This window comes from Dermacentor andersoni, chromosome 8 (genome assembly GCF_023375885.2).
Source record: "Dermacentor andersoni chromosome 8, qqDerAnde1_hic_scaffold, whole genome shotgun sequence".
NCBI lineage: Eukaryota > Metazoa > Arthropoda > Arachnida > Ixodida > Ixodidae > Dermacentor > Dermacentor andersoni.
Genome location: NC_092821.1, coordinates 146,971,475 through 146,999,334, shown reverse-complemented (window position 1 = coordinate 146,999,334; position 27,860 = coordinate 146,971,475). Strand labels below are relative to the sequence as shown.

At 45.8% G+C, this 27,860-nt stretch overlaps 1 protein-coding gene across 3 annotated transcripts in view; it reads right to left on the bottom strand.

Annotated features, from left to right (window-relative positions):
* Positions 1–27,860, bottom strand: part of LOC126528936 (uncharacterized) — a 69,320-nt gene that overhangs the window by 18,702 nt on the left and 22,758 nt on the right. For all 3 annotated transcript variants that reach the window (XM_050176522.3, XM_072290024.1, XM_072290025.1), the window contains 9 exons: positions 26,004–26,086; positions 24,420–24,495; positions 22,318–22,422; positions 16,259–16,673; positions 15,185–15,332; positions 13,810–13,945; positions 11,910–12,020; positions 11,426–11,544; positions 7,641–7,785 (listed from right to left, as the gene is read on the bottom strand). In XM_050176522.3, the coding sequence (XP_050032479.2) occupies positions 7,641–7,785; positions 11,426–11,544; positions 11,910–12,020; positions 13,810–13,945; positions 15,185–15,332; positions 16,259–16,673; positions 22,318–22,422; positions 24,420–24,495; positions 26,004–26,086 (1,338 nt within the window). The remainder of the gene's footprint in view (positions 1–7,640; positions 7,786–11,425; positions 11,545–11,909; positions 12,021–13,809; positions 13,946–15,184; positions 15,333–16,258; positions 16,674–22,317; positions 22,423–24,419; positions 24,496–26,003; positions 26,087–27,860) is intronic.

Sequence of the window (27,860 nt, the reverse complement as noted above, 5' to 3'; positions counted from 1 at the left end):
GTATTATGGATGACGTGCACAATGAATTCCTCATGGTAGATGTAGTATGGCTGTAAAAGGGCCTAAATACTGTCGCTCTAAGTGGCATAGAATATATAGGTGCTAAAATAATGACGCTGACTGGGTAGTGATGTGGGCTATGGCAATGGGCTTTCATTGAAAACATGATGCACCAAAACATAACAATAATACCAGAGTTAGGAGAACCCTTCAATGCAGGCCTGTTAGTCATGTGCTAAAAGTTGCCTGGCCAAATTATTTTCAGGGTGTCGGTTTCGGCTAAGAAATCTAAAACTATTTGCAGATTGAAAAACGGTTCATCGCTAAGAAACAATGCAGAGTGACGAGGTATATTCTCTCGATATGCAGAAGGGAAATACTTTTTCCTCTCTGTTTCTATTGCAGGGCACTGAATAAGAACATGGAGGACTGTGAGACTATTGCTGCACTTAATACAAGTTGGAGGATCGCCCCCAGTCAAGAGATAAGAGTGAGTACCATATGTGTGTCCTATACTTAATCGGCAAAGAAGTACTTCCTTGTACCTTGCTGTTTTCCCACGTATCCAGTTCCCCAGTTTTGGTTTTATTGTGTGAAGCTTATTAATTGCTTGTGTATCCCACTAGCTTTGCCAATGATTCCTCAATTTACGGCACAGAAAAGGCTTTAGGTCTGTGGCAGGGATGGGAATATTTCCATCTGCGTTGCTGAAAGTTACTGACCCAGCGCTTTCGTCAGCAGCTTTGTTGTCTTTTATACCTTTGTGACCAGGTACCCAGCATATGACAATCACTTGATTGCACATACAGTTGAACCCGGCTATATCGAACTCGCCAAAAAACGCCTCTCAGTTCGATATAGAGCATAATTCGATATAAGCCTGCTAAATAATTGGATGTCATAAAAGCACATACCATTTATAAAATCACTTTATTGATGAAACTAGCTTAGTTTCGCACGAAATAGTCCTGCATTTTCTGCGGCTTGGGCAATTTCGCTGCGTGCGAGGCACGCACTTTTCCACTTTGTTTAAGGAGTCGGAGCAGCTGAGGCCGCAACATTCCGCATTCGCGCAGAAGCACCGGACTAGTGCGAGCGCGCCAATCACTTCGGAGGATGTGGGCCAAAGACGGTCGTTGCTTTCCTCGTTGCGCCCATTTTCACTTGTGCTCGGCGCGATGTCAGCAATGTAGTCTTCGTTTCCGGGCTCTCCCGTGGTCGCGACACCATCATTTGCGCTCACAAACTCGTCCACCGTTGATTCGTCAACAGCTTCCGGAAATTCTGACAGCTCGCTCCAAACTTCGGCAACAACGGCAACGGCTTCGTCGCATTAATCAGAATTTACAGTCATCACCGAGCACGCGGAAGTCGGTACGGCTGAAGCTATTTTGGATGAACCACTCGTACACGGCCGTGCGTACGCGTCGGGCGCCACGGGCGTAACTACGGGCACCGGGTCGCGAGTTAGGCCGCTTTAGCCCTAATTTCCCCCTTCAAGATCGTGCCGAGAGTGCACCTCGGAATCTTGTACGTTGCGGGGACATCCGACTTGTCACCGCGTTCGACTAACGTTCGACCCGATTTATGATTTCGAGCTTCACGACGAAAGGCGAATTCTGCCGCTTCATCACGGCAACACTGCGGGAGTAGGCGCACAGTGAATCAGATAAGCAGCGAGACAACTCGCACTTTCGCTGCTTTCGCCATCTTGCACGACGAGGGCACAAGAGCCTCTGATTGGCTGTCTGAGCAAGCGCTGCGAGCGGGCGGGCCAGGATCATTTTTTGTAGGGGGGTGTCGGCGGCTCCGAGATAGCGCGGTCACGTAGGGAGAGCGGTTGGATGGAGCCGCGCCGCCGGGTTTTCCCGTCACTGCGAGGGAAAGCCAACTTCCGGGGCACTTTCCGCCGCTTGACGTTCGATATATCGGGAGTCGCTACTAGTTTTGTTCGATGTAAGCGTAATTTTTGCTATATATACTCATTGTAACAATACCGTGCCCAGAAATTGTTCGATATATGGAATAATTCGATGTAAACGGGTTCGATATAGTCGGGTTCGATATAGTCGGGTTCGACTGTATATAGGGAGCACAACAGACTGTACAGCTCACTAAAAACTGACATATTTTCTTGGACTAAGTAGGGCTCTGACTACACCTAATGAATCTGTAAACACAAGAGCCCTAGCAAGGTTTGTGAGCCTTATGTTTTGAATAGGCAATAGTATAGCGTAGGCTTCCGCTGTAAAGATACTGTATTTACTCGCATAATGATCGCACTTTTTTTTTCAGAAAAATTAGAGGCGGGCCTGTATAAGGCTTTTGCAGAGGCTCAAAAGGCATCTCCTGTCACTTCCCCAAGACGCGAAATCAGGGGTGCGATCATTACGTTGGTTAAATTTCCTGCGAAAAGAAAAATGTTTTTCGTCCCGCGTTTGCTGCGGGACACCAAAACAAAAATGGCGGCCGGCGGAGCAAGCCAAACGCGCCGAACGCGATTTTTTTTTTTCTTCTTGTGAATACATTACGTGCATTGAAACAGTTTCTTCTGTATCAGTAATGAATAATATCGTTAATATCGGCAAGTTTGCGGCAATAACGTAGCCATGTCCACTTTGAGGGGACAGAAACAGATGGGCGTGCTTAGCTGCCAGTGACATAGAAACACATGGCCGGCATGCTGCGGAAACTGCGGCATCTGTCTTCACTACTATCCTAATGCGGCATGTTTCCGCTAAGGGTGAGTGAATATCTTAGCTGTGTTACAAGCGTCGGCGTGTGAATAGAGTACACTTTTAACGTATCAGTGTAAACGTGGCTACTATCGTTGCCGCTCGCGATTTGTTGCGTGCAATGAGTGCAGATGAGAAGAATCGAAAGGCGCCTTTTTTGTTGTTGTTGACCACAACCATTACAAGGCCTACACATAATAAAGGCAAGTTTGGTTGCAGCTTTTTTTTAGTCATGAAAGTGCGGAAAGTGATGAAAGTAATGAAATGAGGCATCTACTTAAGAATGTGTGGTACGTGCAGCCCGCTTGGTTTGTCTTGGAAGAGTAGTTCGCATAGCATTCCACAGATGGTAAGTGGGATCATTATTCGCTAGACTTGGCACACGACATATCGCTGCGGCAAGTTTGGGGTGCGATCATTACACGGGAAATAAAAAAAATCGAATTTTCACGAGAAAATTCAGGGGTGCGATCATTATGCGAGTAAATACGGTACTTGCGTGTGGATTTAGTGCCCTGGATACTGAAAATGAAGGTCCCAGAGCTGTGTAGGAAACTCCTTTAGAGGACTTGGAAGCGTTTGTATAGTATTCTGACCAGGAGTAGTTCTCCTGAAGTTCACGAAAATGGAATTGTATATGTGCTTCTGGTGCCCGCTTAGATATTTCTACGAAAGAGATGTCGCATTCAATGGTCTGCCATTCCCACGGTGGGGGCAGGCGAGTGAGAGCCATTAGGACATTCTCTGGGACTAAGACACCCGTTTCTTCTGCCTGTGTTATCAAACGAAGGTTCAACGGAGGCCTAATAGCTGGGCTACGAAATAGCCTGGCAGTAGACACGTCACAAATAGATGAGTGACATTGATGCTGCACGTCTGATTTAACCTTGAGAGCATAGGAAAAAGTTAAACATGTCCTTTGCAGATGTAATGACCATTCATTACACTCCACATACAGGCTTTCTACGGGACTTGTCCTAAAAGTGCCTGTAGCCAGGCGTATACCCAAGTGGTGAATGGGATCTAGCATCTTTAAAGCACTAGGCGCAGTAGAGCTATATACAGTACTAGAGCTCCATAATCGAGGCGGGCCTGTATAAGGCTTTTGCAGAGGCTCAAAAGGCATCTCCTGTCACATCCCCAAGATGTGCGGAACAAGAGCTTCAGTAAATTCATTGTCTTCAGACATCTCGCTCTCTGATACCTAAGGTGAGGGACAAATGCTAGTTTCGAGTCTAAGATGATTCCTAAACATTTATGTTTGTGGCTGACAGATAGCCGCTGTCCATTAAGATGGACAACAGGGTCAGGTAATATACCTCTCTTTTTAGAGAATAGAACGCACATGCTTCTTTTGGGGGGTTTAACTTAAATCCATTCTCGTCAGCCCACTTAGATATTTTGTTTAGGCCAAGCTGTACATGTCACTCACAGATAGAAATATTGCATGATTTAAGTACTATCTGTACGTCATCCACATACACTGAATAAAACATTGTTCGTGGTATGACCCTACAGGGGGAATTCATTCTTACGATGAATAGGGTGCAGCTCAGCATACCACCTTGTGGTACACCTGTTTCCTGCTTAAATTTACGAGATAGCACTTTACCAACCCTCACACGGAACATACGATTAGAGAGGTAGCTTTGAATCAGGTTCAAGAGATTGCCTCTGACACCCATACCAGCCAGATCAAGAAGAATTCCAAAATGTCAAGTTGTGTCGAACGCCTTCTCCATATCTAAAAGTACCGCTAATAAAAACTGCTTGTGCACGAAGGCATCTCAGATATTCGCCTCCATGCGGACAAGGTGATCTGTCGTACATCTACCCTCCCTAAAACCACATTGCAAGGGGTCTAGTATTTTGTTGCTTTCAAGAGAATGAATTAGGCGTCTGTTTACCATTTTCTCAAAGAGTTTACATAGGCAGTTTGTCAGGGCTATAGGCCTGTAGCTCCTTGCCAAAGTCGGATCCTTGCCCTCTTTGAGAATAGGGATTACGACTGCTTGCTTCCAGGCAGATGGAATATAACTGGCAAAGAATATGGTGTTAAAAAGTGACAGTAGTGTTTTGTGTGTTTCGGCGTGTAGGTATTTGATCATCTCATAAACTATTCGATCGCCTCTAGGAGCCGATTTATTGCAACAGTTCAGTGAAGCCTGAAAGTCCACCATGTTAAATGGTCGGTTGCAAGATTCATTTTTATTTCCTTTCTGATCCAGAGGCTGTAATTCCGCTTGCCACTGATATCTTAGGAATGTATCAGAGCAATGGGATGAACTTGAAATTTACTGAAAATGTGCCCCTAGAGAATCGGCTTGGTCCCCAATAGTGTCTCCTTGTGTGTTTACTACAGCTGGAGGATGGGTTTCGCGGCCTTTTGATTTGTTCAACCTATTCCAGGCTTTCCGTTCGTCTGTACTGTATATGAATTGATGCTACTAATGTATTTTTGCCAACTTTCCCATTTAGCACGGCGGCGTGTTCTTCTACCTAATGACTTTATTTTCTTGAAATTGATCAAGTTCTCGGCAGCTGGAGATTCGCGAAGGTGACTCCAAGCCTTATTTTGGTTTCTACAAGCTTTCTTACACTCCGCATTCCACCAGGGAACACGTCGTTTGGAGGGCGATCTATTTGATTCAGGGATACATAGTGATGCCGCATCAACAATAAATGCTGTCAGATATGCCACGGCGCCATCAATAGAAAGTGTAGCGATGTCTTCCCAGGTCATGCGGGTGAGTTCTTTATAACGTTTCCAGTCGGCTGACTCGACTTTCCAGTGGGGGACGCATGGAGAGCATTCATGACATTTTGTTGATTTTATGACAATCGGAAAATGGTCGCTCCCATATGGATTTTTAAGCACGTTGCCCTCTAGATACGGTACGAGTGTACCAGATGCAATGCTTAATTGAATCTAAGAAAATGTTTTGTTTGCCACGCTATAGAATGTAGGCTCTTTATTATTAAGTAAGCATGCACCTGTAGTGAAGAGGAAGCTTTCTACTAAGCGTCCCCTGGCATCACAACGGCAACCTCCCCAAAGGGTGTTGTGTGCCTTAAAATGCCCCACGACAATATAAGGTTCTGGCAGTTCATTAATAAAGCTTTGAAATTCTGTTTTTGAAAGACGGTAGTTTGAGGGGGGATGTATAGTGAGGAAATTGATACCAGTTTATTAAACAGTATCGCACGGACTGCAACTGCCTCTAGGGGCGTTTTAAGATGGCGTGACTGCCGTCACACTCCGTGTGACTTGGGCGGCCGCTGAATGATGTAGCGCTGCTCCCCGGTGCACCACATCGGTGTAGGAAGGACAGGACTGATTGCGTAGTGCGAAACGCTCCCGTGCCTCTGGAAAAGATAGGTTGAGTTTTGCTTTCAGTTCTATAATTTGTTTCTCTTTTTTCCACGAGGGCCACGATCGTGAGTAGGCGGGGTTATCTCTTTCTCAGTTGGCACAGTGGTTTGGTGAACTACAGTTGTCAGAAGCGTGATCAGAAGAACAACCCTTGGCACAAGTAGCACGTCCTCTGCAGTTCTCCGACCCATGCCCAAAGCGCTGACACTTGAAGCATCGACGCGGATTTGGGATGTACGGCCTGACGCGAAGCTTACAGTGACCGGTTTCTATTGTTTCAGGTAGGTTGCAGGTTCCGAAAGTAATGATTATGTGTTTGGTAGGTATTTGCTTGTCCTCTCGCCTCAATGTTATCCTTTGTACTTTCACTACACTCTGGTCTTGCCATCCTTCAAGTAGTTCGCTCTCACTCAGTTCGACGAGGTCATCTTCCGAGATGACCCTGCGCACTGTCTTCATTGACCTGTGTGGGCCCACCGAGACGGGAACTTCCCCAAATGCTACAACTTTCGAGAGTTCGTCATACCATACTTTGTCGCGGAGTTCGAGAAGAAGATCGCCACTTCCCATCTTCGTTACTTTGTAGCCTGGACCAATTGCTTCCATGAGAGATTTCGCTACAACACATGGTGAGATCATTCCGACTGTTTTCTCATCGTGCTGACTATATACAACGTGGTACTTGGGAAAAGACTGTTTTGGTTGCATGAAGAACGTGAATGTTTCATCGGTGCACCTCCTCTTCAGGGAGCGATCAGGTAGTGGAGGAAAGTCATTTGCCACATAGAGCGGGAAAATTCGGCGGCGATGGTAGCCACCCACCCCCGAGCCCAACAAGGGTTGGAACAAGGTTGGAAGAATACCTGCAGACGCCAGCCATGCATCCCCCCCCCCCTGCTATAACCTAATATATATACCCAAGGCTGGATATATTACACACGGTTAACCCTTGCCGCCCAAAAATTCGGAAGTAATAAGAAGTGAAGACAGGAAAGATGGAAAAGTGGGAGAGAAAGACAAAGAATGGAGAGGAGGACAGGAAAAGGCTACTGCTGATTTCCTCCAGGTGGGTGTCAGTCTGGAGGTGCCGTCTATGTGAAGCAGAGGCCGAAGAGGTGTGTTGCCTCCACTGGGGGGGGGGGGGGGCCTTAAAGGTCCAAACACCCAGCATCGGCTCAACCCCCAGCATCCCCCTTTCCCCAGACATGGCTAAGCCGCGCACGGCTACACGCGGGAGGGTCCAACCCTCGTGTGCTCGGGTACACGGTGTCGCAACACACCAAATGCCTGCTGACGCAGACGCCCCTGCGGGGGAAGGCCGCCATGATGCACCAGTAGCACTAGTCCAGCATTTAAGCCTTAAAAATAGTCTAGATGCCTTTATGCCATCTTTCAGCTGTAACCGGTAGTCAAAACATTATATTGGTGATTTCTTTAAAAGTGAACCGCATTGTAAATGACGTTTTCAACTATGCAACACTACTGCACAGGAGGATCCCATTGTGCACCCACAGCTGCGCCCAGCTACTGACCTGCGTGGCATCGGTCTCCTTTCCGGAGATGCTCAGCGCCGAAGCGAACTCGTCAATGTCGAGGAGGCTGGACGATGCTGAACTGGGACTGGCAGGCTCGAACTGGCACCCGAATGGTATCACGTCTTCGGGCCGCTGGGAACTCCTGCACGAAAAGAAAGTCGCGTTGCCGGAAGGCTGCGGGAGGTCAACGGCAGCAGGTGTTACCGACTGTTACCATCATTATTACTGCCTTGTTGTCATTGCGTAATTGTCACAGCCACTAATACTTCAATGTAAATACGAGTCTTCCTTTTCTTTTGTGAGAAGTTGCTTTCATGGGCAACAACTTATAATCATTTTGACAACTGCCGATGCTGCAGGCGTCTGCCACTGGAATCTCAGAGTGCCTTGTGTGGATTTCATAAACAAAGAAAACGTAGCAGTGCTCTGCGAAGATACGAACTCCATAGGCACACAGTGCCAGTCAAAGATTACGTCTCTCAGCCACATCACCGATTATGCAGCGAAAACTGCAATCGAGAACTGCAGTTCCCAGCCCTCTTGAGCACTCGTTAAAATGACTGGCTGTCACTACACTCTGCAGCTCATCTATAAAGTAGGGCTGTGTGAATACCGTATAGTAGATTTCCAATCGAATTGAATAAAAAAGCCAGATGAATATCGAATGCAACGAGGAATACCATATTTACTCGCATAATGATCGCACCTTTCTGTAAAAAAAATTGCCGCAAATTCAGGGGTGCGATCATTACGCGGGTGAAATTTCCAGCAAAAAGAATTTTTTTTTCATCCCGCATTTGCTGCGGGATGACAACAGGTCAAGCAGGCGGCTGCCACTGTAACAGTGTGGGACACCAAAACAAAAACGGCAGCCGGCGGAGCAAGCCGAACACGCCGAACACGATTTTTTTTCTTATCGTGAGTACATTACGCATATTGAAACAGTTTCCTCCGTATCAGTAATGAGTAACATTGTTAATATCGGCAAGTTTGCAACAATAACATAGCCATGTCCACTTTGAGGGGACAGAAACAGAGATGGGTGCGCTTAGCTGCCAGTGACATAGAAACACATGGCGGGCATGCTGCGGAAACTGCGGCACTTGTCTTCGCTACTATCCTAATACGGCACGTTTAAAGTAAGGGTGGGCTAATATCTTAGCTGCGTTACAAGCATCGGTATATGAATAGGGTACACTTCTAAAGTATCAATGTAAACGTGGCCACTATCGTGGCCGCTCACGATTTGTTCCGTGCCCACGAGTGCAGACGAGAAAAATCGAAAGGCGCCTTTTTTGTCATTGTTGTCGGCCAAAACCATTATAAAGCCTACAAATAATAAAGCCAAGGCAAGTTTGGTTCTAGCTTTTTTTTTTTTTTTCATGGAAGTGCGGAAAGTGATGAAAGGAATGAAATGGGGCATCTGCTTAAGAATGTTTGGTGCGTGCAGACCGCTTGGTATGTCTTCAAGAGTCGTTCGCGTAGCATTTGACAGCATTCGACAAACGGCAAGCGCGATCATCACTAGCTAGACTTGGCACACGATATATTGCTGTGACAAATTCGGGGTGCGATCATTATGCGAGCAAATACGGTACTAGAAAACTTTGTACAAAACTTAATGCTCACTAATTTTGGGCAAGAAAACATGGTGCTTCACATGCTCGGGAGTCTCCCAGCATTACATAACAAGAATCAGCAACTTATGAGCAAGCTATCAGCAACTAATCAGCAAGCTATCAGCAACCTAGGTACAGAGAAATCAAGATGCACAGTATGGTCTACTCGTAAAGGGTACGCCAAACGCCAAATAAAGTACGCCAGCACTCATTTACAGCTTGGTTCTTGTATATGAAGGTTTGGAAAATATTTTTTTTTTATCAATAGAATTTCTGTTGAAATAGAATCTAGTGAATTCCTTTTTCTGAAACTAATGAATTAGTGAAGTTCTGTTGTACTGAATACCAATGAGGTTTTTAGTTTAACGGGGGACCTGAAATTTGCAGAAATCTTTCATTTATTGCATAGATAGCTTCGGTTTGCAGTTTCTTTCTCCAAAACACGGAAAGGCTATCCCAACTTTACGTCAGGCAGGTTATCGCAAGGCAAATCTGCACGACAAACGAAAGGATGGTGCATCATGCTTCTCCTGTACCAAGCCACGCGTAACTGACACCGACCACAAAGAAGGTGCTGTCCACGCTGCTTCACTGTCAGGTTCGGTGTGATCTGCCATCTGTCAAATATTCAAAAACCTGGAGGGTCACAGACAGTTCGCGCCATTCTAGCTGCCCCCCCCTTTCTGTTCATCCACCATCCGCAAAAATGCATGCAACTGGCCAGGGCACCTTCGTGCCTGTCGTGCACATAAATCCAAAACTAGTTCTTGTGATGGGTTCCTCAAAGCTACAAAAAGAGATCAATGTGCATCTGTGAGCGGCATCAGGTGCAGGAGGCTGCCGTACAGTGCGTCGCAAAGGTGGCTGCCGTGAATAACTCTGTTGCCATTCCGTGCACTCGCTTTCGTTTGCGAGGCGGTTTGTTGGCTTTTCGAGTGTCACGCAGTTGCTGCAAATAGATCTGCATCGATATGGCACCAAACCGTAACTTTAGTTGGTGACACCCGTTGAAGCAGTGCCGATTAGGCCTACTTGCTTAGGTAGTGTGGCCGCGAAGAAAATTCGCTGCTGGCCGATGTGGTAACGGGCCAACCGGGATCACGCAGGAAGGCTAAATTGACAGCTGTCGAAGTGGCGTGAAGATTGTTTCTGCGTATCCAACATGATCCGTGTGCTATTCGGCCCGATATCTGCACACGCTTTCGCACTTTACGAAACATGTGCTGCTTTGTTGCCATTCTCTCCGTACGCATCGCATTGTCATTTCGATCGGTCCTGTCAACCCGGACGAACGTGGTACCGACCGTGGCGCGGACCCGGGTGACATGGTGCCGTTCTGCGAACTGGGGTGTTCGGGCACTGAATGCGAGACCCCCGCAACGGACCATGCAGGGTAGTGCTCGCAGTGACACAGTCCGCTACCGTGTGAGCCGGTCCATGACGTGATTGCTGCTCCTTTTGAGCAGCAGATGAAGTGAAACTCTCAATCGGGTGGCATTGAGAACGAGGGGCTCCGCGGAGCATGTGACATGTGGCACTTCGTGGGTCGCCACCCCGAATATGCTGAATATTAGAAAAAATTTAATAGTATATTGACACGGTGTACTTGTTTGTCTTTATCGGGCGACACGTTTCACCGCCTAAGAAATGTTATCACGCAGCGCAGGACGCGCCTGAATGTATCGGAAGTTTCTGGAATGTCATCGATGCTTCCATCCGCTGTCTGTGACCGAACCTTGTGTAATCTGATTGCACGTGTGCACGACACAAATAATATAGAACTTTGTGGAAGGCACGCGGGTCCCAGCGATTACTCTGGAACATTCGACGACTGATGTATAAAAGCCGACGCGCTTAAGCTGCTGATCAGATTTTCGGCCATCGCCGACTGTGTTCGCCACTGTCGCCGTTCTTTGAGTGTAGCCTGTTTTTGAGGGCACAAGTTCGCCCAATAAAACGCTAGTTTCATCTTTCCCAGTTTGGCTGCTTTCTTCACGGTCAGTACCACGTGACAATATATTTGTTTTGCAAATTGAATTATTCGAATGCTTGCTATTCGATTTGATTCGGTGATATTCGAGTATTCGCACAAACCTGCTCTCAATGTCACACCCCATCTCTGTATAAACCGGGAATCCAAAGATGAGAAAAAGTGTTTCAGACCTGAGCTTGAACCAGGTTATGGTTTCCATGATCTCGGTCTGTAGATCGTCTGGAAGCTCCGAGTAGCTGTCGCTTTTTACCACGTCCTTGTTGATGGCGACAAACTCAAGTGCCGAATTCTGAAAAAAAGAAAGAGAAAAAAAAAAGAAAAAAGGAAAATCGGGCACTTTAAAACTGACAGTTCAGCACAAAGCTCTTCCTAATGATGACGGCAACACACAATGGTGACGGCTATGCAATGTCGTTGCGTAGGGATGCACTGCTTGAAGTATCAATCACTTGAGGAGAGAAGGTAGCCTCGGGTAATGACCTTAATTTTCGCGACATTTTGCATAACTAGCACAGGGCATGTTGGTGCCTATAGGCGACATCGTTTTTCGCACAATGCCAGTCATGCCATTGTGGCTCGCTGCCACGAACACTGCTCTCCGTAGATGCCGATGTGTTGTCCTGTGCTAGGCATGCACAAGCCTGCTGCACTCACCCTGAGATCCCTAGCGTTAAGCTGGTCAGCCAAGTTGAGTAAGAACAGGGCAGAGTCCTCGTCCAAATGGTCACGAAGGGCGTCTTCGGTGATCTCTTTCAGCATGTCGACCTGTCAAGTCAGGAGACCAAGAAAAGTTTAGAAAACTAAAGAAACAAAGTCGTAGTTTTTGCCTGTGGAGCAGGGCATTGCCGGCTATAGAAAAGTGCTAGAACGTTACACAAACTGAGACTCGTAGTTTTACGGGCTGTATAAATTGCAGTAGCTGTTCGCTTACAGACCAAAATAAGCAAAAGAAAAGAGAGAGAGAGAAGGGAGGGAGATGCCGGGAGGCCAACCAGCACTTATTAACCAAAGACATGTTATCATGCACCGAAAAACATGCATGAACAAGAACTCTTGTTGGAATGTTGCTTTCAGGATGAAATCGCTTGTTCATCATCCCCTGTCGATCATATTCAGTGTTAATCTAAAGGCACTCACTAGGCTGAGGGGCCCATCACGTGGTGTAGCTGCTAAAATGAAGGGGTCTCTTTTTATTGTTACGCACATTATGCACATTACGCACATCATGTGCATAGAGTTGCGTTAGTCAGCGGTTGGCCCGTGTCATTGGGGTGCGTTTAACATAACTTTAGCAGCGTGTCTTCGGTGCTCTCGCTTTTTTGCCAGCACCACTGCTGCCAGCGCCAGGGTCGCCGAACACTTACGTGTTCGTTTTAAAACAGAATTACGGAGCCTTCAACCTAAAAGGTGCAAACAGACAAAATGTGAAACATACAACAGTATTTCAAAGAAAAAAAAAAAGTCTATCTGACATGTGATTCGAGCAGGGACCGCAGCTGCATGGATTCTGTATCGGCTATTGTTGCACCTCCTACACTATAGTGTTTCGATTACTGAGAGGGGGGCCCCTCAATATAGTCACTTCCTAAATTGAATCCTTCCGTCTCGAATTACGACGGTATCTCCTTAAGGTTTCCAAAGTAGTATAGGTTTTCAGAAACACGGGTCAAGCTTTGCAGGGAACAAAAATTTTTTTTTTAGCCAGTAATACGAATATTTTAGTCACATCATGCCATTGGTCATAATTACAAAAAAATTTTTTGATTATAGAAGTTGAACCCCATGAGATGATGTGTTACATCACGAAGAGAACAGAAACATTTGTTACAAGTAGATGAGATGGTTACTATTGAATTTAGGGCCTGCTGATGCAAGAGAGAAAACAAGTTCACAATACTAATACAAGGCAACACGTCAAACTTCTTGTGAGACATACATGGTGGTGCATCGTCTGAAATACAATTAGCCTTGTGTTACTCTCGAAACTAAAGTGGCTTATAACATTGGTTTTCGTTAGCAGAGGGCCAGGTTTACGTCCAGTGCCCTGTCCCGAGTTTTTTTTTTTTCCCTTTTCGTCACTTCTTCTCGGGACATTCAAACTTAAGTTGCGCCTCTAAATGGAGAAACCGTGACCGAAAGAATTAAAATGAAATTGTAAAGTTGGAAGTCTAAAGCTGCACACAGACGCTATAATAGAGGGCTGCAGATTAATTTTGACAAGTTCTAGCTGCCTGGGGTTCTCCGCCCAAAGAATGGCACATTCAAGCCCTACTAGTAAAACGCCGCTGTCGTGTGTTGCGACTGGGAACCAAATCCGCAACCTCGTCGTTCGGCAGCGGATTGCTATTGCCACTGAGCCATAGAAACGGTCCAGGAAACATGTGCCGGAATCGGTGGACATTATGCAGAATTTCTCAGTAGGGAAGCAGCCCAGTCACTCGGAGCATCAGCTATGTCACGCTCAGATCGCCCCGGAAAGTGCAGTTCCTCGGCCCCCGTGTGCCTCCTACCCTGTGACACCTAGACTGGTTCAGTGAGAACTGTGCCGACTCACCTCGTACCGGTCCCCAAGCTGCATGAGTTCGACGAGCTGCTCAGTGGTGAGGTGCTGCGAGTCGAGGCAGCCACGGTACAGGTACTCGAGGAACAGCTGGAACACTTCGGGATGCGTGTCGTGCACCACTATCTTCCTGCATTGAGGTGGGGGGTGAACGGGAACAGCAAATCCCATCGAACACCTGAGCACCTTGCACAGATAACGTCAATAAAGTTGGCTACTTTGGCTTGTTGCCATGGCATCTCTAAGAAGTAGCTGCAAAAGGAAGACAAGGGGTGCGACCTTGTACGCGTTCCAAAATAGAACGGAGGCAGTCCGTTCCACCGAGCCGCACACGATTGGTCAATTTGAAACGTGACGAATGCCATGACGTCAATTGTGACGTGATATCTGCTGTCAATCATTCCGTGTCGTCTGCTATCGGACGAATGCGCCGGAATGGACCGGCCATTTTGTGACGTAGAGCACGGACCGCCTATTTCGTGACATAAAGAAGGGACTGCCTCCATTCGATTTTGGAACGTGTACAAGATCGCACCCAAGATGTCCTGTGTACGATTAACTGTGTACGATTAACTGTGCGCATGTGTGTGAATGCGCGCATGTGGTTGCAGGTGTACAGCAGATCTCCGTTAACTTCATTTGCGGTTAATTTGTTATCAAAATCCTAAAATTGGCCTTCGCCAGATAATTAGAAGCTTACCACCACGCATGCCTGAATTCTGTTGAAAATTGCCGAAAGTTGGCTGCGCGGTGCCAATCCAAAACCAAAACCGCGTTTGTGACGCTTGTGCGGTTTACCACATCACAAGGCTGTACTGCGGCGAAGCTGTCTTTAAAAGAATGTGCGGCGAAGCTAACATTAGGGAACCGGCTCCCATTGTGGAACACACACAATGGCAATTTTTCATGAAAAAAGAAAAAAGAAAGAAAAAGTCAGGTGCACATTAGATTTCTACTTTGTTTAGGAGCCTTAATGTTTTCTTCTGTGTGCACGGAAAGGGGCATGCGTTCGATTCGGGGGTGTGCTAAGCCGCTAAGCCAAAGCCACTAAGCCAAAGCCACTAAGCCAGAGCCACTAAGCCAGAGCCGCTAAGCCAAAGCCGCTAAGCCAAAGCCGCTATGCAACTGCAGATGGCACCCAATGACTGTGTTTTCGATAACGTATTGACCGGCTAAAAAAGAAGCGCAACTGTATTTAGTAATATTGTGTTCTCAATCACAAACAATGGCACTGGCCAGTCACACTCAACAGGAACCTATCAATGAAGCCCTACTGTATATGCATGTTACAAGACACAGTGTAAGGACTGTGGATTGGCCGTGGGACGACCACTTGCACAGTTGAAGTTTTGAGGCAGGGGGCACTGACCTGTCGATGGATTCCCGCATGCCACTCAGGAGTGCCTTCTTGAACCAATTGCAGCGGGTCGCCACGACAACCCGGTGGGCCCCAATCTGCCAGTGCCCACCGGAGACGGCGTCGTTGACTGGCTCTGGACTCGAATCACCACTGTAGCCTTTAGGGGTGGCCGACAAGCAAGAAAGACAAACAAAACGAAAGAAACATTTATATTTATACTTGCAAGGTTCATGTTGGCTAGGAGCGACTAAAAAAAATTAAAGCACTTTTAAGGATCCTGTTGTATGAGCAGAATTCGCAAAATACAATTTTATAACATAGAAATGCACAGTTATGGCTCACTGTTAAAGGGAAACCACATTATCCTTTTTTTCGGACCGACTACATCTTAGCTTTGACACGAAGGCCATGGCAATGATTTTTTGCCTGTATAGGCCTACGGAGTGCATAATATGAAGCACTTTTTTTTATAACGTTAATGCTGCATTCAGTTTATGTTGGTCTGTAGACTAGTTATGCATTCCCTTTAAAGAGCAACTCCGGCGTTTTTTTAACACTACTAGGATATTTTCATTTTCAAATGGCATTGACAGTCCTGTCTCACTTGTAGGGTGGTTCAATTTGCGTAGAAACTCATCAATAATATTAAATAATCAATAAACGAGGTACTTTGTGTGATGTCACGATGAGTCGATGACATCAGATCCTACGCTACCGTAATGCACACGCAGAACTAATGCTAAACGCGCAACACACGTGGTGCTAATGCCAAAAAAAAGCAAAGCTCATGTCTCTTGACGACACGGGGAGCTTTTCCAGGTCTTTCGAACTAGACAGCGGCCATTTCAGCGACAATTTGAGCGCTGAAGGATCATCATTTGCTTTTGGCAACGATCGAATGGGATCACTCCACTTTCGTGCCTACCACTGCTAACTGCACTCGCTCGCTCCCACCCCACAACTTGCAGCGCCACCTCCCAAAGCAGCATGGTGAAGCAAGCTGGACAGACCACAGCAGGCACGAGGTGGCTGACTGAGGCAAACAATGCTCCCCGTTGTGAAAAGCACGAGATCGCGACATACCCGGTGCTGTGACGATCTCAAAGGACATGTCCGTGCCCTTGCCGTCCAGGAAGAGCTGCAAGCTGTCCCTCGCCAGCCGGCTGTCCTTGGCTGGTGGCGGCTCGCACAACGACTCTATCGGCTCGCTCTGCGGCTGTTTGGGCTCTGCAGAAGCCGCTGCCGCAGCCAATCCAGCGCTGCTACCACAGCGGATGCCGTCCGCCTCGGCCGTCACTGTCGTGCTGTCAGGCGAGGCCTTAGCCGAGGTGGTATCGTCCTCCTCTACGCCGTTCTGGTGCACCTCGGGTGTCGGCACGACGATGCCCAGCTCGACGAGAGCTGCCGTGAACTGGTCCCGTGCCACCAGGTCGCAGAGGCGCGTCATGACCAGGTGCAGTGTTTCACGGTGGCTCACCAGCTTGTTCAGCACCCACCCCTGCGGTATGTTTTGATGAGCGCGGCAACAGTCATGCAAAATTCGAACCTCAAGTCAACCCTCGAAACTAGGAGTGCGCGAATACTCGGATATCACCGAACCGAACAGTGAACATTTGAATAATTCGATTCGCGAATCGAACATCTACTACTGAATTTTTAAAATTATTCGGTATATTTGATTGGTGTAGAGACCTGCGCAGTGCTGCATGTTGCATATGCCATGGAGCCCCTCATGCTCGATGCTGTGCAAGCGAGCACTTCATTATTTTGGGTGAACGCGCTGCGGATGTGCCGCCCTGGCTGACACGATCGTGGACTTAGTCTCTCTAAGAGCTTTTGCCCTGCTGCATGCGCTCCCCACGGTTGGCCCCATGCGGGGATCGCAAGGCACCCCGAGGGTTCAGGCAGCCTCTGTCAGTATAATGTTCATCTAGGTCGACAGGACCGATCGAAATGATAATGTGATGCAGACAGGAACTAAAACAAAAGTAGCGCATGTTTTGAAAAGTGCAAAAGCATGTGCGAGGGAACTTAGATCATATAAAATCGGCGGCGATGAAATTAATGCCGCTTCAACAGCTGTCAACATGATCCATACGCATCATCTCAGGACAGATCACTGATGAGTCGCCCGTACGAACATACTATAGCGGCAAGCATTCTGTGTCGATTTCTGGCCCGTTACCACATTGGCCAGCAGTGAATGTTTGTCACAGCCACACTTGTCTAGGCTATTAGGCCTAATTGTCGCTGCTTTGTCGGGTGTCGGGCGGGCTGCTTCACTGCGTCACGTGAAACTTGCCTTGATCCTCCCCAATTTCGGAATCTTTGACAGGTGGCAGAACACACCAAACCTGACAATGAAAACGCGCCCCTTTACCGTTGGAGCCAACCGCAGTGGACCCACTGGGCGTCAACCCAACAATGTCTACATGCGAAGCGGTGATCGAGTCATGTGATATGGCCCACGCTTTCGTTTGTAGCGCAGACTGGCCTTCCGATGACCCACCTGCCCCAATGATGGGAACGCCCTTCTGAATTTCGGGAGAGAACTGAAAACAGGGGTCTAAGCGGCCAAAGTAGATTTGGAGCAGCTCTGGGAGCAGCCCATTTGGCATATTGGAGCAGGTCTGGAGCCCCACAAGGCGGAGGAAAGTGAACTAAAGGAAAAAAAAAATTAAAACACCCGGCAAAAGGAAACTTGTACACGTTTCTTGGAAACCACTATTAAGTTACATACTGGACATGCCAACTAAATGCGGTGAAAAAAAAAAAAACATAACTGAGGGATTTACGCAAACAGCATTCATTCTAAGTTGATAGGCTTTTGCTAATGCTAGTCAAAAGTTTTGTTTTTGTTGTGCACAAGCAACTAATATTATAATTTATTTAGCTAGTGTTAATTACCTCACTAATTGGGTAAAAATATTGGATTGTGCAAATCCTAGGTTGCTTTAAATCCAGTTATCGCTCATGTCTCAACATCCTCCACAATTTTCATTGACATCTCGTCGACCAGGTTAGTTTATAAAGTTAGCTAATTGGACATATTCATGCACAATGAACAAGAAATACTGACTATGACAACCACGAACAATACCCATCAGCATAGAGTGAACACTGCTCGCTTAATGCCCTCAGTTATATAATTCTTGGTGGCTTTCAGTTGGCATAGCAAAGAACCACGAAATAAATGTGAAGTTAGCACTTTGTTGGTCACTGCATGTTTGTCAGTATTCCCCATAACTTGACGGAAAGAAATAAAAAGAAAAACTGACATTTACGAAAAGAACCAAGGGAGAAAAAAGTGTTCAGTGGCTTTCCGATCAGCATCGCCAACCAATATCTTGCACAACCTCAATTATTAGGGCTGCAATGGTTTCTCAAAATTTTGGGCCTCGATCCGTGCAATGTCTGTCGTTCCCCTATTCTCCAACCGCATACGACTGCCATTTGGCCACTACGATAGACTAAAACCGAAACTTTATATCCTTGGTTTGCGGCCGGAAAAGTCTGATTTTGTATGGTGCATGGTTGTGCAGAATATAGAGTAACCGGAGTGAAAATGTGAGTCTAATGACGGTTGCCATTAGATATTTCTGTCCAAGAAGTTTCACGAAAGCAAGAAGCTCATTTGTCAGCGTGCTACTCTACCATCAATGAAACCGGACGTGTTGCATGTGCAAAATATATGTGTTTGCCATTAATCGACATAGTTTCAACAATAGGGCTTACAAGCGAGGCCTAAGACATATAACGATAGACCGTACAACTCATTCATCCAGCTGAGAGCACGGCTTTCTTTCCCAACTGTCCCATAGAGAGAGTGCCAGTTCAAGTCATATTTAGCTAGTCCGAAAAATTACACAGACGCACAAGACTTACATAAAACATTCGTGATGCACTGTATAGCCCAAAGGATCTTCGTTTTCATGCGGCCGTGTTACAATGAGCCACCAAACACACCCATACTTCAAGGACGCTGACAATGAAACGGATTGTTTTAGCTCGACTTCTAGGGCTAAATACTAGCCAACACATGGTTGTGTGGTTGCCGCTGAACACGAACGTCCCGCAAAATTTAGCGACTTCATTCGAAGCGAGTGGTCTAGCACAAGCTGGCGCAATTGGTGCAACACTTCCATCCCTGTGGAAAGCACAACTTTCCATGTAATTTAAGATTGCCATAAAACACAAGTCCAGCATTAAACTGAGAACCTCACTGGTATTCCGTATAACACCACTAATTCTTTAGCTTCAGAGGAAAGAAAGCACTTGATTCTATTCAACACATTCTACTGATAAAAAAATGCTTCCCAGACCTTCATATACTGAACTGAGCTGTAATCACTGCTGGCATACTAATTTGGATGTCCCTTTAGTAGAAGTAGGCCATACTGTATACCTTGACTTCTATTTCGATTCGATATTCGATTCGTAATCTACTATTTCATATTCACACACCCCTACTTGAAATGCATACCACATTTACTTGAAGCTAGGCAATTCTCAATTTTTGACTGACCCCGGAAATTTGGAAACTCGGAAAATGAAAATATTTTCTGCGAACATAAGCCTAGTCAAAAAAGAAAGAGAAGCATTTAGCTGCGAGAAGAACATGCAACATCATCTAGATATTGCACTTTCACAACACTCGAATTATCAGATTGGCCGAGATTTTATTCCATGCCACCGCGACCCAGTTCGCTAGATGACTAAGCAAAGTAGACATGTCGAAGGCACATCAAAGTAGACAGGCTTCTGAAATTGCATGCTTCGAATGTTTGCGAACTCCTTCGCTTTTTTCCTGCATGGACATTCCCAATTTTCCTTGCGTCCCGATAAAATCGGCAGTGTCTGACGGTTGTAGCTACACCACATCCTAGAATCGAAACTGACCCATGACTTTCCAACATTATTTATCTAGGATCAGCCTACAACCTACACTCGAGTAAATACAATACCTTCCAGCAGCTCAGCAGGCTACTTTGTGCCAAGTCTGAGTTTCAAAGGGAGTGGCAGGTTCGGAAAAGAGACGCTGCATTCTCAATCGCCTTCTGTGCTACCCCGTGTTTTCCACAGATATAAGGCGATCTTCAATTTGCTTTCCCCCCCTCCCCTTTATTTAGTTCTCAACGTAACAGCATGCCTAGCACTTTGTTCTAAACAATGTTACTAATACAACAAGAGGTTGTTCTATTCCTCGTGCGCCAGGCTTGGATACCGAAGGCCCAGGCAATGCTAGGAAGTCGATCCTACAAAATTTCACGCAAGTGGCCTTCCACCCGCATCTACGATGAAATGTGATGCAATGCAGTAGGGCAGCGGCAAATAGGTCAAAGCGGTGATGGCTAACTGATTAACCGATTGATTGAGTGACAGAGCAACGAGCTTAGCAAGGCGAGTGCCCAAGGTGGAAGGACCACAGGATTTCGTAGGACATTTGCAACACAGCGTAACGGTGCGATCTTGTACACATTCCAAAATAGAACGGAGGCGGTCCATTCCACCGAGCCGTGCAAGATCGGTCAATTTGAACTGTGACGAACGCCATGACGTCAATTGTGACGTGGTATCTGCTGTCAATCATTCCGTGTCGTCTGCTATCGGACGAACGCAACGGAGCAGACCACCTCCGTTCAATTTTGTAACGCGTACAAGATCGCACCGTAGATGACTGACTGATTGATTCATGGTCCAACGTCCCAGTGTTACGTACATTGGGGCCATGAAAGGCGCCACAGTGAGGCAACTCCACATTAATTTCGACCTTCTGGGGCTGTTCACGTGCACCTAAATGCAAGTACAAGAGTGTTCCCGAATTTCGTTCCTGTCAAAATGAGGCTGCTACGGTCAGAAATTGAGCCCGCAACCTTGTGCTGAGCGGTGGAATGCTACCGCAACGGGCAAGTCGTCTTTAGCATGTACAGTCATGAGAAATACGAGAGGCAACATTGAATTTGTTTCCAGCAAACAATTACTCGTGTTCTGTGAAATCAAATCTGACACTGTAATGTGCAACAGGCAACCTACTCATCAGAATGTTTAGTCTCATTCAACATTCTTGTGTGGGGCACCCACGTTTAGCCACTGAAGCCTATCAAAAGCAATTTGGACATTCTCTTTCATATTGTTACATGAATGAAGCACTAATAAGAACTAATAATAAGGACACTAATAAGAAGAGTGAAACGAGCAGGTTGGTATTTATTCATGTGGAAAATTTTTTTGCATAAGCGGACAAAGACATAGGGAAGATAACACAAGCACTAATACAACACAAATAGCACAAGATAACAGCTTGTGTTGAGCTATCTTTCCAATGTCTTTGTTTATGTGCTAAATTTTTTGACACTATAATTACACATGGGACCATTCATGAGATACCGTATTTACTCGACCGTAACTCGAATGCCAACTTTCCAGTCATGTAATGTAAAAAAATTTGAAAACAGCAAATGTAATGCTAGGTGACAGATGCTAGAGGAAAAGGAAATGGTACCTTTATTCAAGGAACTGCAATTTGGAAATGAGTTCTTTTCAAATCACTGTCGTCTGAGTACGAGGCAGAGCCTGGGCGGTATTCTTGGGCGATCACTTTGGGAGATGGTTTCACTTACAGGAAATCTGCCCGACTCGGCTCTCGCAGCGGGTGTCATACCAAATGCATTGTGTCGCCATAACGTCCCAAATAAAGGGAGTCGAAGTGTGAAAGGCCGTAGGGTAGTGCAGCCCCGTAACAGTAATACCAATCCCAAGCGCAACGAAAATGGCGTCAATTCGAACACGCTTTGGCTATGGGATTGGACCGAGTCGTAAAGGTACAGGTTGCCGACGCAATGCTAAAAAACCGCGAGATTTAGAACATTTGCACTAAAATGGTCAATTTTGCCATTATTCGAACATAATGCAAGGGTCGAGTTCAAGCAACGAAAATTGTGACAATAACTTGCGTTACAGTCGAGTGAACCTGGTACATTTAGAAAAGGGAATTGCACCGCTGACCACTACAGCTAACAGCTTATGCAAGGGCCAGTTCGCGGTCATCTTCGTCGTGTTCACTCTTCGACAGATGCACCCAGCAAATTGCTTGAGGGTATAAACCCAAGCGCTGAAGCATGCAGTGAAGGAACAATGCTCACCACTTTGGAGGTGCCCAACCTGAACAAGAACTTCCACTCTGTGTAACTCTCCTTCTCGAGTACAGCCAATCGCATTTCCTCGATCCGAAGAATCAGCATGGGAATCTGCAAGACACGCACAGGTGAGGCATTTCGGGTACAAACATTTAAAGGCACAGTCGCCGACAGATCTTGCGAACTCGACAAATTCAGACTTGATGGATATTACGGACTTGATAAATGCACCCGTCAGGGTTCCCGTAGAGCTAACGCATTTGCAAGACCGATTTTTCAGACGAACTTAGGCCCCAAAGTTAGATTTTTCTCAACTAAATCGCTAGTTCCGAGCGACGCTACCTGATCTTGGAGGCTGCCATGTTGGATATCCCGCTGTCTTGGCCAGGTTTGGCTTCCAGTGGCCTGCTTTATAGCCTCCAAGATCAGGAGGTGCACGCCATCAATAGCTTGCGCTTCAGGAGACACCCTTTCTTTTCTTTGTTTCTTCCCCCCCCCCCCCCCCCCCCCCTTCGGCCATCACTATCATGATAATCACTTGGTGCCGGAATCCTTTCTTTTATTATTTTCGTCCCCCCGCCCCTCCCAGTTTTGGTTATCATTCTGGCGTGTCATTCTGTTTGCTTTGGTATGTCTCGGAGATGTCGCATCCTTGTGTGTGTTTGTGCAGCTTTGCGTTTTTGTGCTTGGTGCCACATCCTACGCCTTCGCAAGAGCCAAGTGGTGCGAAGAAGCGTGGCTCGTTTCTTCTATCTCCATAGCAACCTCCATTGGTGAAGATCGCCAACAGGGTGACGCTCTTGGCGACTCTATGCAGAGACGTCCCTCTAGCACAAATCCAAGGAAATCTGATCGCCTCCACGCGTAGGCGACTCTATGCAGAGACGTCCCTCTAGCACAAATCCAAGGAAATCTGATCGCCTCCACGCGCAGTATGAGGCAGGGAGTCGATAAGATACTTTTTTAAGCCGCTGTAAATGTAATAGTCTGTTTTTTTTTTGGCTGAACAAATTTTTTGGAATGTTTGATTTCTTGGACTACTTTTCGGTCCCCGCGAGGTCTGGAAAATCGGTCGGCAACTGCATTCGCAATGATTAGCCCTAATTTACATTTTACTTCAGAACGAAGGCCTCCCCAAGAATATAATATTTCCACTTGTCTTGTGTTGGCTAACCCCGTCCTATGCCCGCAAATTTGCTGTGCTCCATTTTATACAGAGCAAGCAATGCTACAATCGTTAGAATTATCTCAAACTGCTCCCATTTACAATAATAATTGAAAAAAAAAAATTGTATGTCACGAATTGAAGGAGAGACAGGTGTGGGTCATGGAATTTGGTGCAACATTAGATCGCACACTCCTATGCTTCAAGATATGACGAGATTGTTACGTGGAAGGCATCACAGGTGTGAACTGATTCACAATGAACGAGTGGGATTGACACGTTTCTGCTCGCTGCTCAACAAGGCATTGCATTCTCATTTCATATCAGATAATGAGGCACAGGCAATTTTTCCAACCAAATTTTTGGGCAACATGGCGCGTTATTGAGCTGCAATTTCTGCTCCTATATCTGCCGAAGGCCGGCCAAAAATTGGAATTTTTGGTGGCAAATAATGTGTCTCACATGCAGTCACTGTTCCCTAGTGCCACCAAGAGAGATGCCACAGCTATCAAAGTGACGATTAGAATCACCATTGGGGTCAGCCATGCGTGCACTGACAAGTTAAATTTGAATTGTCTGGCGAGGGTCAATTTCAAGATCACAATAACGGACTTTTGGCCTATATAAATAAATGTATGGGCACTAGCTAGGCCCCCCTTCAGCTGGGATGAGATTAACTAAATAATTTAATTAACACGAGACAAATGAATGTAGGCCTGCTGTATGGTATTGCGTGTGACCCTGGGTTTCCACTAGCTTCAGCTATTGGCCCAAATAAAATAAAATGAACTGGAATGGAATGTTGCTAAGAAGGGATCTCAGAGGTGCAATCAATGTGCAGGCAAAAATGAAAACATGTTGAGAAATATCCTTTAAAGCTGCGGGCACGGCTACTCAGTGAGTTCATATGTTTAAGTCAAGGATGGTGAATTAGGACTCCCACCTCATCGATGAACTGTTCAAAGTTCTTCGTCACCGACCGAATCTTGCTGCCGCCCCCCATGTCACAGAAGCTTTCCCTGAAAGGCAATGAATGAACATATGAATGAATGAATGAACACTTTACACGGCTTTAAAAGGTGTCGCTAGGTTAGGGAGCTACTAGGACATAGGTATGAGGGCTGCTCGAAACAATACGCTGTGGTCTGTCTGAGAAATTGTCTCATTGCCCCTCGAGGCTTCTCAGGTATCAAAACGAGAACTGCTTAGTCTAAAAATCTGAAGTGTGCCAGAAAAATTTTACACAGTATATCACATTGATTACGAAGCAAAAGACGCATACATTTAAGATTTCATTGTCTACTCCCGTTAACACAAAAGAATTCTCCTGAATTGCTTTGCGTGTAAACTTGTTTTAGTGGTTTCTTTGAAAACCAAGCTGTGGCCACCAAATGTTTCAAACTTCTATTTTTGTTAAAGGATGTTCATGAATTTGCACATTTAGAGTGACTATAGGTAAATCACCGATTATTATGCAAATGCGAGGTTTGGAATTGTGAAAACAAGGGCTGAATTCTTGCGTGATCGCTTTAGCGAGATTTAGCATGACTTGGCACCAGAAACGTTAGCATATACGGTTGACAATGTTCCTGGCACTATCTTTTCAGAGTGCCATTCTCTCCTTTCAATGCAGTCGACTTCCATTATTCCGGCCCTGACGGGACCAACGAAATTGACTGAATTATCTAGCGGTTTGAATTAAACAAGGTGCAGAAGAAACGCCAAAACACACCGCTCGTTCATTCGGCAGTATTTGCTCGATTATAACAAGCCCTCGAATCAAGTGCGCGTACACTTTTTATGCGCCGAAAGTAGAAAACTAACATAGAAATGACATTAAAGGTTAAAAAGAACGTATAAATCTAGTGCACACCCTATATTTTAGCAAGAAAAATGGTTAAGGGTCTAATATGCGAGTGTTACACCATGTCAGCAGCTTTCCTAAACTCAGCTTCGCCAAAATACATCTGTGTTATGCGGTGAAGCATACAAACGCCGCGAAGGCGGTTTTGGTTTTGTACCCGACTGCCAACTGCAACAGTGCAGGCAACTTTCAGCCCCAATTTTCCTGAAAGAAATGAAAGGGGGGGGGGGGCACGTTAAAGTCGGGTAAATACCATAAACAGACATTGTGAGGAGCTAAGGTTACTGCCCGAGAATGTTCCTAGGAAATAGACGTTTTAAACGAGAGATGCTGTGTGTTCAGCACATTCAATGTGCTCTGCTGAGAAAGACAGGTACTGCTACCACTAAAGGGGATGCTACTAGGGGTCACCATTAGGGGGTCAGGTGTGCGTGCGCCGACTGGTCAAGGTTCGATTATCCGACGAAGGCCAGATAATCAAAAGGATAATGAAAGCTTGGGTCCATAAACAGGTGCTGGCCGGGACCTTCGTTCGGCATCGAATTGCCAGAAAATATCGAATTGACTGGAGTCAAAACTAACGGAAGTTGGCCGCACTGCCCCAACACTTCCCCACAAAGCACGCCGGCTGAACGGGCAGTGCTGAGCTCGCTGGAGACTCACTTTTTCCGCATGAGAGTGATGAAGGTCATGAAAACCTTTTCGTAGAAACTCCGCAGCTTCACCAACTCTCGTACGTTTAGGGACTGCATCAAGAAAGAAAAGCCAATTAACAAAAACGAACAAATTAGTGGGCAAAGAACAGTAAGGTAGCATCAGTAAAAGAGCAAGAAGAAACATTTTCCATTTAAAAGCACCTCTGTCAGGTCTTCCACATGATATCAACACCCGTAGGGCTTGATCTGCATAAAGTGGACAAAGCACTATGAAGACTAGAGAGACGCTTGTAGCCCTTCCCCAGGTGGCATTATTTGGTGTGCTATCAAATGCAGACCTGCCAAGCTTAGAATTCAAAAGAACATTACAGTGGAAAGCAAAAAATACAAAAATTTGTTGAGAAGCTACTAAATATTATTTCAATATTGCTAATATGTTCACTGTTTATTACAGATTCAGAGATATTGTTCTGTAAGGATGCTTTGAACAGGCACTCTTCACTATATAAGTCGCAGCAACTTTGGAAGTCTCCCTTTGGAAGTTTTCTGTTGCCCTAGACCATATGAGAATCAAAAATATCATATTTACTCGCATAATGATCACATTTTTTTGTCAAAAAGAACTGACAAAAATTCAGGGGTGCGATCATCACATGGGTTAAATTTCCCGCAAAAAAAATTGTTTTTTTCATCCCGCATTTGTTGCGGGATGACAACAAGTCAGCAAATAGGCGACTGCCGCTGTATGTAGTGCGAGACACCAAAACAAAAAATGGCGGCTGGCGGAGCAAGCCGAATGCGCCGAACGCATTTTTTTTTCTTCTTGTGAGTACATTACTGAAACAGTTTCTTCTGTATCAGCAATGAATAATATCGTTAATATCGGTAAGTTTGCGGCAATAACGTAGACATGTCTACTTTGAGAGGACAGAAGCAGATGGGTGTGCTTAGCTGCCAGTTACATAGTAACACATGGCGGGCATGCTGCGGAAACTGCGGCATTCGTCGTTAGTACTATCCTAATACGGCACGTTTCCGCTAAGGGTGGGCGAATATCTTAGCTGTGTTACAAACGTCGGCGTATGAATAGGGTACACTTTTAACGTATCAGTGTAAACATAGCTACTATGGTTGCCGCTTGCGATTTGTTGCGTGCCCACGAGTGCAGAAGAGAAGAATCGAAAGGTGCCTTTTTTGATGTTGTTGACCACAACCATTATAAAGCCTACACATAATAAAGGCAAGTTTGGTTGCAGCTTCTTTTTAGTTATGGAAGTGCGGAAAGTGATGAAAGTAATGAAATGAGGCATCTATTTAAGAATGTTTGGTGCATGCAGACCGCTTGGTTTGTCTTGAAGAGTCGTTCGCATAGCATTCGACAGATGGTAAGCGCAATCATTATTGGCTAGACTTGGCACACGACATATCGCTGTGGCAAGTTCGGGGTGCGATCATTACACGGGAAATAAAAAAAATCTAATTTTGACGACAAAGTTCAGAGGTGCGATCATTACGCGAGTGCGATCATTATGCGAGTAAATACAGTAGTGAAATATTTGTGTCAATAAAATGATAACAAACAAGTGCTAAAGCTGGGAATTTCATGATACGGTTGTAATACAGTAAAACTTCATTACAAAGAACGCCACATAATGAACTTTTTACATTAACGAACTTTTCAGGTTTCCCTTGCTGACTTCTTATAGTTTCAATGTAAAAATATTTAAGTACTACAAATTTCAGAATACCGTACTTTTCAGAATAACGGTTGTTATTCAGTTCCCATGTCATGTTAACAATACCTCCGTGCTATGAACTAGTATTCCGAAATCTTGGGATTATTAGATTTCTATGTGTCCCTCAT